Source organism: Triticum aestivum, chromosome 4B (assembly GCF_018294505.1).
Source record: "Triticum aestivum cultivar Chinese Spring chromosome 4B, IWGSC CS RefSeq v2.1, whole genome shotgun sequence".
Taxonomy (NCBI): Eukaryota; Viridiplantae; Streptophyta; class Magnoliopsida; order Poales; family Poaceae; genus Triticum; species Triticum aestivum.
Window position 1 is genome coordinate 319,885,928 of NC_057804.1, and position 18,781 is coordinate 319,904,708.

The 18,781-nt window shown below is 42.4% G+C and overlaps 1 protein-coding gene across 1 annotated transcript; it reads left to right on the top strand.

Annotated features, from left to right (window-relative positions):
• The first annotated feature begins 2,009 nt into the window (after positions 1 to 2,009).
• Positions 2,010 to 7,713, top strand: LOC123092085 (RNA polymerase II C-terminal domain phosphatase-like 3). Its single transcript, XM_044513768.1, has 11 exons — positions 2,010 to 2,923; positions 3,003 to 3,141; positions 3,216 to 3,271; positions 3,362 to 3,422; positions 3,509 to 4,873; positions 5,102 to 5,692; positions 5,774 to 5,920; positions 6,012 to 6,301; positions 6,387 to 6,498; positions 6,588 to 6,892; positions 7,005 to 7,713. The coding sequence occupies exons 1-11, from the start codon at positions 2,319 to 2,321 to the stop codon at positions 7,063 to 7,065; spliced, it is 3,732 nt and encodes a 1,243-aa protein (XP_044369703.1). The 5' UTR covers positions 2,010 to 2,318; the 3' UTR covers positions 7,066 to 7,713.
• The last annotated feature ends 11,068 nt before the right edge of the window (positions 7,714 to 18,781 follow it).

Genomic DNA, 18,781 nt, shown 5'->3' on the forward strand with positions numbered 1-18,781 from the left:
AGTACATATATCTATACCTACTAATAAAGCAAGGCACGTTTCTTCAAAAAAAACATCCGTTCACCATCGAAAATAATTTTTTTATCCAAGGTGATACTAAATTTTTGAGTGACTATCCGCTAGAAAAGAAAAAAGCTTTGTTCCGAATTCCGTAATTGAGCCGCACGCGCTCCAAACAGGTTAGCCCACTTATTATTGCCCATACAGTTGGGAAGACGTTATTTGTCGCACGGAGCGGGAAATAGTTGAAGCTTCCCACAGGGTGCCTATGACTGGGCTGCCCGTTTCCCCTTTTTCATTGTTCTAGTTTTTCGTGTTCCTTTCTCTTTCTCTCTTGTATTTCATTTTACTTTTTTCCTTAATTATTTATATTTTTCTGTGAAGTAAAAATTTACAAAATAATTCTGAATTTAAAATTTTGTTCAAATACTAAAAAAATGGTTTGAATTCCGAAATTGTGTTCCTATTTTGGAAAATGTTCGAAAGTTTTAAAAAATTCTAGTTCAAAATTTTATGAATATTCAAAAAATGTACTGTTTTTTTAAAAATGTTTGTGTTTTTTAAAAATTCTTCGAGATTTTGTTAATAAAAATTACATTTTATAAAATGTTCCATATTTTAAAACAATCTTGTTTTAGTGAAATGTTTACAAATCCAAAAAAATATTTGTGTCTAAAACATGTCCTGATTGGTTTTTGAATGCTCCCTTTAAAAAAAGTAAAAAAATTCTAAATTTTTTGTCTTTTTGTAAAATTGACATGTTGTCAAAATATTGTTTGTAAATTTCAAAAAATATGCATGTTCCTAATTTTGTTCGTGTTTTCCAAAAATATTGGAATTTTAAAAAATGTTTGCATTTTTTGAAAAAAAAACTCGGGATTTAAAAAATTGTTCATGTTTACAAGAATATTCGCCAATTCATATTTTTTGAATATTAAAAAAATCAAAAAATATTTCTGATGTGACGCTATATTATTTTCTTAAATATTCGCGCTGGCCATTGGTTAGCGGTGTGTGTTCGTTCTATACTAGTTGACTATAAATGAAAGAAATTATGGGCACATGCCAATAAAAGAGAATATGTTGTTTGACTTTAATTAGAGCAAAATTATGGGTAGTTGAGCACTAAAATAATCAAAGAGAATCAACCCTAAAAAGAAGGGACATTCATGCCTGATTATGCTAATTAATCAGAATTTATGCGCTGCAATTAATAATCCACCCAGTTACGCCGTAATATGATAGAGTAGTCGAACCAACTATGCCACGAAGGTCGCTGTGCAGCCAACAAATGAGGAGGCAAGCACACCTCCGAGATGAAGGCAGACCCGAAGAAAAAAAAGCGTGAGTTGGGTGCTCGCCACCACGCCGACCAACCCCATCACTATCAAGATTTCGCTGTTAAACATATCCAGCGAGTAAACCATAACTCCTTCCTCTGTCGCCTATCATTGTGGGGACCCTTTGAAGGATGACACATCAATTAACTTTTCCGTTGCTTCTCACAAAAAAAATCTCTTGCGTTGCAACGCACGGGCATATGTGCTAATACTTCCTATACACGGAGTAAATTCTCTTTTTTTAGCAGCGGAGTAAATTCTTTAGGAAGATGGAGAAAGTATCCAACATTGGAATTACGAGTAACGCCGAACACAAGTGGGAAAGCGCGAGCAGTTGTACCGGTACCGTCCATTATTTATCTACTCTTATAAAAAACAAAGTTGATGATGATAATGTACCTGCCATCCTGTAATATAGGCCGTTCGATTTATATCTGACGGATAGGAAGGAAACTATGACAATTTTGCAAAAACATACACACACTTCTCTCCACATTTACAAATAAAACCTTTCCTTGTTCGTTTTTTTCTCTTACAAGATAAACTATTTCATACAAATGCATGATTACCTGCATCGCACATAGTTAGATAAAAAAAAGAGTCCCCAGTCCTCACGAAGCCACAACCCTGACACTACACGTCCACATATCCCGACCGTGGAAATCAAACACAAACGGTCGGATTAAAACTTGGGTTCTGTATAAATTTCTGCCCAAGCCTCACGAGCTCCTCTCCGTCTCCCCGAAATCCGGCGCCGCGCTGTCTTTTCGTCTACCCTCGCGTCTCCGATCCAGCGCAATCCGGTGGGCGGTCTCCCCATTCTGACGGGGCTCTGAACCAGTGGTGTGATTCGGCGGCTGCTGGATCGGTCGGCGCCACAGGGAGCTGCGGATTCAGCTCCAGGTAGCCAGATTTGACTGCGTAGAACGAGACCTGGGAGGCGCGCCCATCGCTAGAGGTGCTCGTCGGGGACGGCACATGCGCGTGACGCTCACGCCCAAGGACGAGGATTGGCTGGTCGAGCTGATGACGAGGGAGCGCCCGCGGTCGGCGGTGGTCGCGCCTGGGGGGGACGTCTTCACCGCCAGTGGCGGCGGGGAGACGTCTGATGGGGACTCCTCAGAGTCGCTGGAAGAAATTAGTGCCGCCGACTTTAAGGAGTCGTCCAGTGGCACCGCCGCTGCGTCGGCGTCGTCGCAGAGATCTAGGGTTTGGATGGGATACACCATGTCCCGGAGTTATGCGCCGGCGTTCCACAGCTTTGCTTGGGCGCAGGCTGTGCAGAACAAGCCTCTCGTTCCGCGGCCTGCCGACGAGGACGAAGTAGAGCATCTCGTGGACGCCTCGGAGGAGGAGAAGGAAGAGGGCGAGATTGAGGAGGGGGAGGCCGTACAGTCCACTTCCCCTCCAATTAAGCAGCCTGAGGCCATCGACTTGGACTCTGATGCGCAGGACAAGTCAGAGTCAGTGGCCATGGAGCAGACCCCTTTGGCCGTCGAGGCGGCTGATGAGCTGGATTTTGACCAGCGCGTGGGGAGTATACTGGAGGAGCTTGAGAGGCTTTCCATTGAGGAAGCTGAGAAGTATGTACTCATGTTTCATGGCTAGGATAATGTTTGATTCAGTTTCTGAGAGATATAAGTTACTAATGTTGTGTTGTAGGTCATTTGAGGGTTCGTGTGTCCGCCTGCGGTCTTGTTTTGAGAGCCTTAAGCCGCTGTTCCCAGAGAGCGGTAGCCCGATGCCTATGCTTGATGCTCTTGTGCAACAGGCTTTTGTTGGAATCGACACCATCACCACTGTAAGGCTGACTGCTGGATTGTTTCCTTTCCAAACTGGCAAACCATAGTGCTCTCATCGTTTTCATTGTTGTAGGTAGCTAATTCATATGCGATGCCGAAGAGGGAGCAGAACAAGAACATGCTGTTGAAGTAAATATAAGTCATCTTTTGCTAATCATTTAGTATTGAATATAACCGACTTGTTATCTTATAACCAATTGGTCCCCTTTCAATTGCTAGGCTGCTGTTTCACATAAAGAACAGATATTCAGACATGCTGGCACTCAACCAGCGAGATGAGGTCTGCATTTTTTGTAGCTCGTGGGGCCTCATGAGTTAGTAGGTTGTGCTCGAATGCTAACTTTCTGTTTCTTTTTCTCTGGACAGCTTGATAGTCGTGTGAGACAGTTAGTTTTTGTAGATGGAGAAGACCATGCCGGTTCCAATTGTAGCTCCAAAACAGTGAATTTGGTTGTTCCATCTGGACAGGTTCCATCAGATAGACTGCCAGTCGAGTCAGGAGCAGCAAATCCACTTGGGGGCTCTAGTTTCCCTAGCTGGGAGATACCGGCGAATAATAGAATGGTTAGCCCCTTGTTGGACCTTCATGCAGATTATGACGAGAACAGCTTACCCTCACCCACCCGAGATAGTGCACCACCTTTTCCTGTGCCAAAGCCCATTGGATTTGGATTATTTCCAATGGCACCTGACAGATATTTTTCGGCGGAAAGAGTTGATCCTTCGAAAAAAGTTCTGTATCCATGTGTGAATGATGCGCTAAAGGATGTTTCCTCGTACCGACAGAAGTATGGCCAGACATCTACCTTCGCAAGTGATGATCTTCCAAGCCCAACCCCATCTGATGATGGTGATAAATCTGGAGACAAAGAAGGTGATATATTTGGTGAAGTTTCAAGCTTTTCAGCTTCTAATCTGATACCTGCCTCCCGACCTAGTGCAGTTATCAGCAGCAATGACAGTTTTGCAGGTGGTCCTCCAGGCTATGCTAAACAAATTGAACAGTCTGTTTCAGGACCCAGCCATGCTCTTAAGCCTTCAGCTAAAAGTAGAGATCCAAGGCTCAGGTTTTTGAACCGTGATTCTGGTGGTACTGCAGATGCAAATAGACATGTAAATTTGGCAGAGCCAAATGCTTCCAAAGATGGGACCTTGGGGGGTGTTGTATCAGATAATAGCCGGAAGCACAAGGCAACTGGCCAACCTCTCACGGATGAAACCGTGTTAAAAAGAGCTAGGGAGAGTACTGGGAATCCCAGAGACATGCAGGTACCACCTGGTAGAGATGGAAGTAACATTAGCTCCTATTCAGGTAACAGGGTTCAATCAAATCAGCATAAAGGGCTTGAAACTAAGGCAGCCGGGAATCCTAGTATTAGGACCAGCAGTCAACTTATTAGCAATGTAAGTAGTATCCCAGACAGTACTGGAACTCTCCAAGCCTCCCAACCTAATTCAGTTCCACAGACCAGTGCAGCTCCTATTGTTTCATTGCCTGCAGTGTTAAAGGACATTGCTGTGAACCCGACTGTGCTCATGCATTGGATTCAAATGGAACATCAGAAGTGGTCAGCATCAGAGCCTCAGCCTGCTTCAGGTATCATCTCTAGTGGCATGATCAATAATGTCACTGCTGGGATGGTTATACCACCTGGCAATGCTCCGAAGACCGCAGAAGTTGCACACATTCCTTCTTATAGGCCACAAGCAACATCGCAAACAGCCTCTGTGGTAAAGCCCTGATGAATGTCACTATCATATTATTTTACAGTGACTTCATTTGTTTGGTGACATATTTTTAGGCATATTAAGTGGAGATTATTTTTCAAATCACAATGCTCATGCTGAGGTTGTAGTAACTTTTAGGTTATGCGGTGTCAATATTTACATGAACATTTTTTTTCTTTTAGTGCCAATTCCTGGCTTTACTGTAAGTACTGACCATATGTTTTGCTGTAGAATTCACAAAATGACCCTGGAGTAATACGTATGAAGGCCCGTGATCCCCGTCGTGTCCTCCACAATAACACATCACAGAAGAACGATACTCCGAACTCTGATCAAGCCAAAAGCAATGGAATCGCCCTGCCGGCCTTCCAGGACAGCAAAGACAATTTGATTAACCGTGAACAACTGGCAGAGCAACTTCAGACTACTGTGTTGCCATCTCAACCAGTCTCATTATCCAGCATTGCTCGACAGTCCACCATGAGCGCGAGTAAGGTGGATCCTGTCTCTAATTCACAGTTAGCTGCTTCATCGCTCATTGCTCCTCAAGAAACTTTAGTCAGCGTAAATAGGGCAGATCCAAGAGTAGCTGCTGGACAGAATGATTCCAATGATGCTGCCCCTGCTACAACACTTGGTACCAGGCCACCAGCTAACCAGTGGGGTGATCTTGATGATCTCCTCAACGGTTATGATGACCAGCAGAAGGCTCTCATACAGAAGGAAAGGGCAAGACGGATCATGGAACAGCACACGATGTTTTCATCGAGGAAACTTTGTTTAGTGCTTGATTTGGATCACACTCTCCTCAATTCTGCTAAGGTATTAGACTTTGTAGCCTAAGACTTAAAGTTGTTTCACTGTTCGACAAGTGCACTAACTTTGTATGCACTTCTAATTCAGTTTATAGAAGTGGATCCTATTCATGAAGAGATTTTGCGGAAGAAAGAGGAACAAGACCGGGAAAGGTCAGAGCGGCATCTGTTCCGATTCCATCATATGCAAATGTGGACTAAACTAAGACCAGGAATATGGAATTTTCTCGAGAAGGTTTGTTGTCTTTAGGTTTCTCAATCACTGCTCATGGACGCATTTTCCACTTCGTGTTGAAGGTTGATGTATTTGGTGCTTTATGCTGTAGGCGAGCAAGCTTTATGAGTTACATCTGTACACGATGGGGAACAAGCTGTATGCTACTGAGATGGCTAAGGTTCTTGATCCTAGTGGAACCCTGTTTGCAGGGAGAGTCATCTCAAGAGGTGGTGATGGCATCTCAAGAGGTGGTGATGGTGATACATTTGACAGCGATGACCGTGTACCAAAAAGTAAAGATCTTGATGGGGTATTGGGGATGGAATCTGCAGTAGTGATCATCGACGACTCTGTGAGAGTCTGGCCCCACAACAAAAACAATATGATTGTTGTAGAGAGGCATGTATCTCTGTCAAATATTTACTCTGATGTGAATTAATAGCAAGTGCATCTTACTAAGTCCTTTTCAAACAATTATCTGCAGATACACTTATTTCCCCTGCAGCAGACGGCAATTTGGCCTTCCTGGACCATCACTTCTTGAAATTGATCGTGATGAAAGGCCGGAGGATGGCACTCTTGCTTCTTCGTTGGCGGTAATGATGGATCCATCCCTCAACTAAACTCCTGAGAACTGAAATACACAGTTGATTATACTGACAGACTTTTCACATTCTTGAAATAGGTTATTGGGCGCATTCATCAAAACTTCTTTTCCCATCCCAACCTCAATGATGCTGATGTGCGCAGCATACTATCATCTGAGCAGCGGAGGATCCTTGCGGGCTGCCGTATTGTCTTTAGCCGGATTTTCCCTGTTGGAGAGGCTAACCCCCACTTGCATCCTCTCTGGCAGACTGCAGAGCAGTTCGGTGCAGTGTGCACGAACCAGATTGACGATCGGGTTACTCATGTTGTTGCCAACTCACTAGGAACCGACAAGGTGAATTGGGCACTACAAACAGGCAGATTCGTCGTTCACCCAGGATGGTGAGGAATTTATTATTGAAGTTTACTTCAACCCATTTTCTTATTTAATAATACCAGCTCCCGAAATAACCCATCATTTAACCAAAACTCTTACCTTGTTTGCTATCAACAGGGTAGAAGCTTCAGCACTTCTATACCGGCGTGCCAATGAACACGATTTTGCAGTAAAATAACCATTCCCGAGTCCAAATTCCTCATCCAAGAGGAATCCTCTTGGACAGTCTGTGTCATGAAAACCGAACAACACAAGTAAAAACTGGACCAGACTAAGAAAACCATGGGCCCATAAGAAAACCACATGCCAAAACAGGTAATGAAAAATGATTTATGCAAAGCCTGAATTGGTAGAGGTCGGGCCAAACTAATCTTTGGGTTGGTGAGTATTGCTTGTGAAGGGGTTCAGATGGATCATGGAAAAAAGAATGCTAAAGTGAAAAATAGATCAGCCAAGACTACCACCCTCCCTTGTAAACATGTAAAAATGTAATTTTTGGTGCCCTGGCCTCGTGCAAAGATTGCCTGCCGCAGAAAAGGGTTAATGACAGCTATTGGTCATAAAGTAGCCAACGCAGCAACCATTGGGATGAACGAGGCATTAAGTCCGCGGACCCCTTTGTGGCTGTTGCCGTGTGGTGTGGCTCCAGGTGTCGGTGGCTGGATTCCTTGGCGTGCCAAATGGAAATGCAGGGTTTGATATCATGACGTGCCTGTAGCATTTGCGTGGTTCAGTTGGGCAACATTATGTGTGAACACGTGATAGCAGAAAACAATGCAAGAGAGGTGATCAGTTGGTTAATGAAGTTGTTTAAAGATTATATTAACTTCAGAAACTACAAGGGCTTGTGGGGAGGTAATGATGGAAATTAACCTGCATTTTTTTTGACATACTCCCTTGGTCCTTAAATAAGGGGAAGTACAGAAATATTAAGACAGATTATGAAGTCACAATGCATTAGGAAGGCGCAAGTCATAATCTCTCCTTTTTAATTACCCCATCTTCAATGAGCCCACTTATTTGAGGATGGAGGGAGTATCATTCATATGGTATTAATGTATGATACTCCTCTTTTCTAAGAATTGTTTGAAGTCAAACTTCGTAAAGTTTGATCATATTTATATGAAAAAATATCAACATCTATAATGCTAAAGTTATGCAATATGAAAATTAAGTCTCGACGCATCTAATGATAGTGATTTCACATTGTGAATGTACGTAGTTTTTTCTATAAAGTTGGCAAACTTTACAAGGTTTGACATGAGACAAATCTTATATGCGAACTAAAAAGGATCGGAGGGAGTACCTTCATAATGCATAGTACTATCTCCATCTAGGACCGGAGGGAATCCTACTTGGGGTCTCTCCCAAGGTGGCGCCCCCGGCCATGTAAATGAGCGGGGGAAAGGCATGGGAGGGTGGTGCCCCCCTTTCCTTTCTCCCATGAGAGGGAAAGGCAGCGGGGGCTAGCCCCCTTTCCTTCCCTAGGACTGTTTAGCTAGGGAAAGGGGTGCACCAGCCCACAAACCAACCCCTTGTGGGCTAGTCTATCCCTTCCTTGGTCCATTAAGCTCATATACATGCCGGGGGTGTCCGGAACCCCTTCGGGTGACCCGATTTCTTTCCTGTACGTCCCAAAACACTTTCGGTGTCTAAATACCATCGTCTTATATATCAATCTTTATCTTTCGACCATTTCAAGACTCATCGTCATGTTCGTGATCTCATTCAGGACTTCGAACAATATTTGGTCATCAAAAGATATAACTCATATAACACTATATCGTCAAAGAACGTTAAGCGTGCGGACCCTATGGGTTTGAGAATTATGTAGACATGATCGAGACACCTCTTCGGTCAATAACAAATAGCGGAACCTGGATGCCCATATTGGCTCCTACATATTCTACGAAGATCTTTATCAGTCGAACCTTTATGACAACATACGTAATCCCCTTTGTCCATCGGTATGTTACTTGTCCGAGATTCGATCGTCGGTATCTCTATACCTAGTTCAATCTCGTTACCAGCAAGTCTTTTTACTTGTTCCGTAATACATCACCTCGTGACTAACTCCTTAGTCGTTTGCTTGCAAGCTTATAATGTGTATTATCGAGAGGGCCCAGAGATACCTCTTCGATACTCGGAGTGACAAATCCTAATCTCGATCTATGCCAACTCAACAAACACCTTCGGAGATACCTGCAGAGCATCTTTATGATCACCCAGTTATGTTGTGACGTTTGATAGCACACAACGTATTCCTCCGGTATCCGGGAGTTGCATAATCTCATAGTCGAAGGAATATGCATTTGGCATGAAGAAAACAATACCAATAAAACTGAATGATCATTATGCTAAGCTAACGGGTGGGTCTTGTCCATGACATCATTCTCCTAATGATGTGATCTCGTTATCAAATGACAAACATGTCCATGGTTAGGAAACCTTAACCATCTTTGATCAACGAGCTAGTCTAGTAGAGGCTTATTAGGTACACTGTATTTGTTTATGTATTCACACATCTATTTAGTTTCCGATCAATACAATTCTAGCATGAATAATAAACCTTTATCATGAATAAGGACATATAAAATAACAACTTTATTATTGCCTCTAGGGCATATTTCCTTCAGTCCCCCACTTGCACTAGAGTCAATAATCTAGTTCACATCGCCATGTGATTTAACATGAATAGTTTACATCGTCATGTGATTAACACCCATAGTTCACATCGCCATGTGGCCAACACCCAAAGGATTTACTAGAGTCAATAATCTAGTTCACATCGCCATGTGATTAACACCCAAAGAGTACTAACGTGTGATCATGTTTTGCTTGTGAGAGAAGTTTAGTCAACGGGTCTGTCATATTCAGATCTGTATGTATATCTGCAAATTTCTATGTCTACAATGCTCTGCATGGCGCTACTCTAGCTAATTGCTCCCACTATCAATATGTATCCAGATTGAGACTTCGAGTCATCCGAATTGGTGTCAAAGCTTGCATCGATGTAACCCTTTACGACGAACTCTTTATCACCTCCATAACCGAGAAATATTTCCTTAGTCCTCTTTGGTAACTAAGGATAAATTTTGAGCGCTGTCCAGTGATCTACTCCTGGATCATTATTGCACCCCCTTGCCAAACTCATGGCAAGGTACACAATAGGTCTGGTACACAGCATGAGATACTTTATAGAACCTATGGCTGAGGCATAGGGAATGACTTTCATTCTCTCTCTATCTTCTGCCGTGGTCGGGTTTTGAGTCTTACTCAACTTCATACCTTGCAATGCATCCAAGAACCCTTTCTTTGACTGATCCATTTTGAACTTCTTCAAAACTTTGTCAAGGTATGTGCTTTGTGAAAGTCCTGTTAAGCGTCTCGATCTATCTCTATAGATCTTGAAGCCCAATACATAAGTAGCTTTACCGAGGTCTTTCATTGAAAAATTCTTATTCAAGTATCCCTTTATGCTATCCAGAAATTCTATATCATTTCCAATCAATAATATGTCATCCACATATAATATCAGAAATGCTACACAGCTCCCACTCACTTTCTTGTAAATACATGCTTCACCATAAGTCTATATAAAACCATATCCTTTGATCACCTCATCAAAGCGTATATCCCAACTCTGAGATGCTTGCACCAGTCCATAGATGGATCGCTGGAGCTTGCACACTTTGTTAGCACCTTTAGGATCAACAAAACCTTCTGGTTGCATCATATACAACTTTCTTTAAGAAATCCATTAAGGATGCAATTTTGACGTCCATTTGCCAGATTTCATAAAAGGCAGCAATTGCTAACATGATTGAAACAGACTTAAGCATCACTACGAGTGAGAAAAACTCATCGTAGTCAACCCATTGAACTTGTCGAAAACCTTTTGCGACAAGTCGAGCTTTGTAGACAGTAACATTACCATCAACGTCCGTCTTCTTATTGAAGATCCATTTATTCTCTATGACTTGCCGATCATCGGGTAAGTCCACCAAAGTCCACACTTTATTCTCATACATGGATCCTATCTCAGATTTCATGGCTTCAAGCCATCTGTCGGAATCTGGGCTCATCATAGCTTCTTCATAGTTCATAGGTTCGCCTTGGTTTAGTAACATGACTTCCAGGACAGGATTACCGTACTACTCTGGTGCGGAATGTGTTCTGGTTGACCTACGAAGTTTAGTAGTAACTTGATCTGAAGTTTTATGATCATCATCATTAGCTTCCTCTCTAGTTGGTGTAGGCATCACGTGAAAATTTTTCTGTGATGTGCTGCTCTCCAATCTGAGAGAAGGTACAATTACCTCATCAAGTTCTACTTCCCCCCCACTGACTTCTTTCGAGAGAAACTCCTTCTCTAGAAAGGATCCATTCTTGGCAACAAATATCTTGCCTTCGGATCTGTGATAGAAGGTGTACCCAATTGTTTCCTTATGGTATCCTATGAAGACGCACTTCTCCGATTTGGGTTCGAGCTTATCAGGCTTGCGCCTTTTGACATAAGTGTCTCAACCCCAAACTTTAAGAAACTACGACTTAGGTTTCTTGCCAAACCACAGTTCATATGGTGTCGTCTCAATGGATTTAGGCGGTGCCCTATTTAACGTGAATACGGTTGTCTCTAATGCACAACCCCAAAACGATAGTGGTAAATCGGTAAGAGATATCATAGATCGTACCATATCTAATAAAGTACGGTTACGACGTTCGGACACACCATTGTGTTGTGGTGTTCTAGGTGGCGTGAGTTGTGAAACAATTCCACATTGTTTTAATTGAAAGCCAAACTCGTAACTCAAATATTCGCCTCCGCGATCAGATCGTAGAAACTTTATTTTCTTGTTACGATGATTCTCCACTTGACTTTGAAATTCTTTGAACTTTTCAAATGTTCCAGACTTGTGTTTCATTAAGTAGATATACCCATACCTACTCAAATCATCTGTGAACGTCAAAAAATAACGATACCCGCCACGTGCTTCAACACTCATCGGACCGCACACATCGGTATGTATTATTTCCAATAAGTCATTAGCTTGCTCCATTATTTCGGAGAACGGAGTTTTAGTCATCTTGCCTATGAGGCATGGTTCGCAAGTATCAAGTGATTCCAAAAGTCCATCTGCATGGAGTTTCTTCATGCGCTTTACACCAATATGTGACCTAAACGACAGTGCCACAAATATGTTGCACGATCATTATCAACTTTGCATCTTTTGGCATCAATATTATGAATATGTGTATCACTACGATCGAGATTCAATAAACCATTTACATTGGGTGTATGACCATAGAAGGTTTTATTCATGTAAAGAGAACAACAATTATTCTCTGACTTAAATGAATAATCGTATCGCAATAAACATGGTCCAATCATATTCATGCTCAACGCAAACACCAACTAACATTTATTTAGGTCCAACACTAATCCCGAAGGTAGAGGTAGTGTGCGATGGTGATCTTATCAACCTTGGAATCACTTCCAACACACATTGTCACCTCGCCCTTAACTAGTCTCTGTTCATTTTGCAACTCTTGTTTCGAGTTACCAATCTTAGCAACTGAACCGATATCAAATACCCATGGCTACTATGAACAGTAGTAAAGTACACATCAATAACATGTATATCAAATATACCTTTGTTCACTTTTCCATCCTTCTTATCCGCCAAGTATTTGGGGGCAGTTCCGCTTCCAGTGACCATTTCATTTGCAGTAGAAGCACCCAATTTTAGGCTTGGGTCTAGCTTTGGGTTTCTTCATGGGAGCGGCAACTTGTTTGCCACTCTTCTTGAAGTTTCCTTTCTTTCCCTTTTGCCCTCTTTCTTGAAACTAGTGGTCTTGTTAACCATCAACATTTGATGCTCTTTCTTGATTTCTACCTTCGCTGATTTCAGCATCGCGAAGAGCTCGGGAATCGTTTTCGTCATCCCTTGCATATTATAGTTCATCACGAAGTTCTAATAGCTTGGTGTTAGTGACTAGAGAACTCTGTTAATCACTATCTTATCTGGAAGATTAACTCCCACTTGATTCAAGCGATTGTACTACCCAGACAATCTAAGCATATGCTCGCTGGCTGAGCTATTCTCCTCCATCTTGTAGGCAAAGTACTTGTCACAGGTCTCATACTTCTCGATGCGGGCATGCGTCTGAAATACCAATTTCAGCTCTTGAAACATCTCATATGTTCCATGGCATTCAAAATGTCTTTGAAGCCCTGATTCTAAGCCGTAAAGCATGGCGCACTAAACTATCAAGTAGTCATCATACTGAGCTTGTCAAATGTTCATAACGTCTGCATCAGCTCCTGCAACAGATCTGTCACCTAGTGGTGCATCAAGGACATAATTCTTCTGTGCAACAATGAGGATAATACTCAGACCACGGACCCAGTCCGCATCATTGCTACTATCATCTTTCAACTTAGTTTTCTCTATGAACATATCAAAAACATAGGGGAGCTACAACGTGAGCTATTGATCTACAACATAATTTGCAAATACTATCAGGACTAAGTTCATGATAAATTAAAGTTCAATTAATCAAATTACTAATGAACTCCCACTTAAATAAACATCCCTCAAGTTATCTAAGTGATACGTGATCCAAATCAACTAACCCATGTCCGATCATCACGTGAGATGGGGTAGTCATCAATGGTGAACATCTCTATGTTGATCATATCTACTATATGTCTCACGTTCGACCTTTCGGTCTCTAGTGTTCCGAGACTATGTCTATACATGCTAGGATCGTCAAGTTTAACCCAAGCATTCTGCATGTGCAAAACTGTCTTACACCCGTTGTGTCGTGGATTTGTCACGACAGATGTCCTAGTGTGAGGACTTAGTCGTGAGGCCAACGCATCTATGTGGTAACTTGAAGGGGTTGATCGGAATCGAGAGACGCAACATGCAAGACGAAGATTTAGACAGCTTCGGGCCCCGGGAAACATCATCCGGTAATATCCCTACATGTTGTTTGTGGCTAGGTCTCATTATGATCACGAGGGAGTCGTCGTGAACCGACTCTCCTAGTTGTGTCTAGCCTAGAGATTATTGCTTGTTCCTTGTCCCTCTTGGGGTGCCCTGCCCCTCCTTATATATGTTGAAGGGGCGGGTTACATGACTAGTCCTAGTAGGATTAGGATTATTCTATTACAATTGGAGTCCTAGTCTTGCTTCCTCTGTAAGGGAATACTCCTTATGCCTTTCCTCGCAAACCGGCCCACTATTAACATAAACCGGCCTTCTGGGCCTTGGGCTTTGTCATCCGTCCGCCGCCCGCCGGGTTACCAGTGCGTCATAATGTTCAGGCAGGTTGCTTGTAAACCGTCTGGTCAGGATGGGACGCCAGTGAATTGCCAAGTGTTAACCGGGTCTCTAGTAAACCGCCAAGCCCGGCCGGTTCATACCGTGGGGTATATCCCCGACATTAGCCCCCAGTTTAGCTTGGATTTATCCATGGTAAACTGATCCTGTAAACAAAAACAAGAAACAACATTGACAAGTTGTACTCCGGGTTAAAAATTCTTGTAAACCGGCACCTGATCATCCTTAAATCTTTGTCATTTCCTCCTTCTAGAAAATCCGGGTTAGTAGACCAGCTTCATAATCAATTTGCTTGTAGAAAAAATATTGTAAATAAGAATCCATCTGACTCGGCCTTCAATGCTTTGACTTAACAAAAATATTGATCTTCAAATATTCAACTGATATTCAGCCGGTTTGAAAATATAGAACTTGTCGATCTATGATTTCCAAAATCGTCGGGTTATAAAAACTGAGAATTCTGGGTCATGATTGTTGTAGACACCAGGCCATCATGATTGGTGACACCGGGTCAATAATTGTTGGTGACGCCAGGTCATAATTGTTGCAGACACCGGGTCAATCTGGTTAGCTCAAAACTGAAAATTGGAAGATATTTCTCTCTTATATCCATATTTACTTGTAGCCCCCAAGTCTTGAACAGAACAAAGTGATGATTTGAGACTTGTTTCCATATAATTACTGCCACTTTGAAGAAATCCATGTTGTTCATCTCAGTCACTAGTAAAAACTTAATACTCCATATTATGTAGCCCCCAAGTGCCGGGTTGTCATGCTTGCAGCAACCTGGGCCTTGAAATTGCCTTATGCTCATAAAAACTTCAACCAGTGTAGCCCCCAAGGGCCGGGTCATTATTCAATAATGAGCAGGGACTTTGTAAATATAATCATGTAGACTTTGAACAGCAACGTGTAGCCCCCAAGGGCCGACTCAATAAGATAATAATGAGCAGGGACTTGCTATATACTTTAATGAAAATAACATTTTATAATGTAGCCTCCATCGTAGGGCTTGAACCCACGTCCACAAGGTTAAGAGCTTTGTGCTTTACCAACTGAGCAATGGAACCTTAAATATATAGGATTTAACTTGTGTACCTTGAATTTTTGACAGGAGCAATTGGTAGCCCCCAAGGGTCGGCTCATTATAATGTGATGAGTCAGGTCTTCAATAAGATTAGCAAAAAATGACTTTGCATTAGCCCCCAAGTGTCATGGTGTATGCTTGCAGCGACATGAGACTGGCATATTTGATATAATCTCAACTTTGAATAATGTAGCCCCCAAGTGGTGGGTCATAAACCTGCAGCGACTCGCGGCTACTCCTTCAATTGTAGAATAAATCATATCCATTGATAATATGATAGCCATTGCGCTAAAGTGACTTTGAAAACCTTAATTATAATACTGGTTATTGATAACCATAATAAAATCCAGCCATGTTGGCTATTTGAAGATTTGAATAATATAATCCAATGATTTATGAGCACATGATTCCAATGGTGCAATCCAAATATATACTGGCGACTTATAGTCCAAAGCCGGGCCAAGTTAATAAACACCGGATAATTTCTCATCATACTGGCGACTTGTAGTCGAAAGCCAGGCCGGGTTAATAAACGCCGACGGTTTATAATCATGCTTTATTCAACCTGTTTCTGCATATAACAAGTTTAAAGTGTCCTAGCGGTTTACCGCCGGATGCGTCATAATGCCCAACATATAACCCGGGTTTATAACCAAGGCTGTAAAGATAATGAAATATGAAACACATCATACCTGTGATATTGAATCACATCGTTGGTTTACCAACTTTCTTGTAGTAAGGGTGATGTCCCAAATCTTGAGTACTGATAACTCCTCCCATATTTTGCCGGTTTATGATAAAACCGCACCGGGTTATAATAAACACCGGATTATCCATATATAATATTGGCAACTTGTAGTCGAAACCAGAACGGGTTAAGAAACACCGGATTATAAGTAATCATGTACTGCCAACTTGGAGTTGAAAGTCGAGCCGGGTTAACGAACGCCGGTTTATCAAAAACATCATAAATCTTCATCAAAGGAGAAAAAACTTGGCAAATAAAGCATATGAAAACTTGTAGTCGAGGCTTTTCACGGGCTACCAGGCCCCAAATTCGAGGCTTTTCATGGGCTGCCAGGCCGCTGAATTAAACCATTTTACAAAGCCTTTTAAGATGGACCTCAATCTTTAACCAATCGTCGTTTTAACTTGGACAAGTTCAGGGTCTTATGAGATTGACTTGTCAAAGTTTGGCGGGTCATACCAGGTTTACCTGGACGACTTACTTAAAAAAGCCAGGTTAACCCGGGGTTTTAGGTGTATACACCAGGCTTCCAAGCCGTGGCTTGATAGCCTATTACAAGTGTAGATTCTTTGTTCATTGCGATAGCAAAGAATCCCCAAGCAATATTTTGAGCTGTGCTCAGTGGGTGCCTATGTTTGAGTTGTGCTTTTGCAACACTCTCTTTGGCCCCTAAGTAATTTTCTTTTGGCCTTACGCCGATCAAGAGGTGTAGCTATGGTTTGAATACGACCAAGCCCCCAAGTGATTTCCCTGGTGGCCTTACGCCGATCAAGAGGTGTAGCTATGGTTCGAATACGACCAAGCCCCCAAGTGATTTTTTTATATATATGGCTTTATAAACCGGATCAATGGGTAAAAAGAACTCCGCTTTATGAACAGAAGCCCCCACGTGATCAATAATATGATAAGCCAATAAGGCAGGATACCCATGTTTGAACCGCGCATCATGGCAGGAGGTCCTCTTCAGCAACCTTTAACTTTTTGCAAGAGATAAATTCTTCTTGAACTGGGATTTTGAACCGGATATTGAGAGCGGCAGAGCTTTGCAAGAGATAGTTTCCTCTTAAACCGGATTTGAACCAGATACTAAGGGCTTCAGTGCCGTGTGGGAGACGGGATTTTCCTTAAACCGGACTATAAACCGGAAGCATCATTGTGAGCCAGAATATTTCTGACGGCCTTTAAACTCGAACTTGCGAGAGATTAATTCTTTTTGAACCGGAAATTCTTAAACCGGATTTGAGAGATTCAGAGCTTTGTGGGAGACAGATTTCCCTTGAACCGGATTGTAAACTGGATATTTGAGAGCTTTAGTGAGACTGACTTTCCTTGAGCTGGATTTTAAACCGGAATCCTTTCTGATGACCCGAAACTTCTTCATTGAGCCAGGATTCTGTAACTGTCATATACTTTCTAAGCTGGAAATTTCCCGATGGCCTCTAAATTTTCATCAATATAACAGTAGCTTCCGGGACCGGGTTATCTTTCCCTCCATTGTCCCGGGGTTCTTAATTTTGCTGAAACTGGCAAGATTTGCTGAGTCATGTCATCGTAGCCCCCGAGTCTCAAGGTGACTCGAGAAGTTGGCTTGAGATTCTCCATATTTGACCGTGATATAAACCGGTATAAGTTGTATATCATTGGTGTTGATAGCACGATGTGAATCCACAGATGGTTGAGGTGACCGTGGCGGGTTATAAATGATCCCGTATGAGCCGTTCTATCAACTCGGCCAATGGTTCCTTCCAACTGGCGATTTGAAATTAACCAAACTGTAGGGGTGGCGACTTATGCGCCTGCCCATTGAGCCACCCAGTGCAGACGGCGGTTGATAGTATATGATAATTTTCCTCCATTTTATTGAAAGAAAACCGGGCTACCCAAGCTGTGATTTGCTCATGCTCAATAAATAACTTATGCAGACAGGTGCGGCCCGGTGTGTTGATGTAGACCAGGCCACGAGAGACGGATTACAAAGACGACCACAACATCAGAGGCGGCTCGGATAGATGAGTCGGCCGCGGCATTGTAAGCCGGTGCGGATGGGCGAGTTAACCACATCATGTTGATTTAAATCGGGCCGTAGAAACGGTGGTTTGCATATCTATTCCTCAAGCATCATGGCACAGTCAGATGCTAGCGCATGATAATGGTGGCACAGGTTATACATCCATGACACGATCATCGCACTTGCAATGAACAATTGTCCTGCATAAACAATATTGCAGACCAAGGCAAAGATAAACTTGTTTTTTAACAAAAAACAATGTATGCTAATAACACAAACTTGGATGGATATCACCTGAATGCCAGATGATCTTTGTGTGGTCCATAAATCAACTTATATATGGTGGCCCAGCAATGGCGTGGATGGGCATATCCCTACTGCCAGTAACAACAGATGACCCTGAGCTTTTGAACGAAAACTTTTTGATAGTCCAGCCAGAATTTTTTGATAATCCAGAACTTTTGAACCAGAAGCTCTTGATAACCCGGCCGGAACTCTTTGAGCCGAAACTTTTGGACCCGGAACTTTTTATATCCAGAACTTTTGAACCGGAACCTCTTGATAACCCGAAACTTTTTGAACCGGAACCTTTTGAGCCGAAGTTTTTGCGTAACCTAAGTCGGAACCCTTTGGCGACTCAGACAGAACCTTTTGGTGATTCGGCTGGAACTCTTGGGCGATTCGGACGGTACCTTTCATCGA

Excerpts from the sequence above, each read along its gene's own strand:
- LOC123092085 (XM_044513768.1), top strand. The coding sequence starts at position 2,319 with ATGCGCGTGACGCTCACGCCCAAGGACGAGGATTGGCTGGTCGAGCTG. Across the intron at positions 2,924-3,002 it reads TCCATTGAGGAAGCTGAGAA|GTCATTTGAGGGTTCGTGTG; the intron begins GTATGTACTCAT and ends GTTGTGTTGTAG. Across the intron at positions 3,272-3,361 it reads AACAAGAACATGCTGTTGAA|GCTGCTGTTTCACATAAAGA; the intron begins GTAAATATAAGT and ends TTCAATTGCTAG.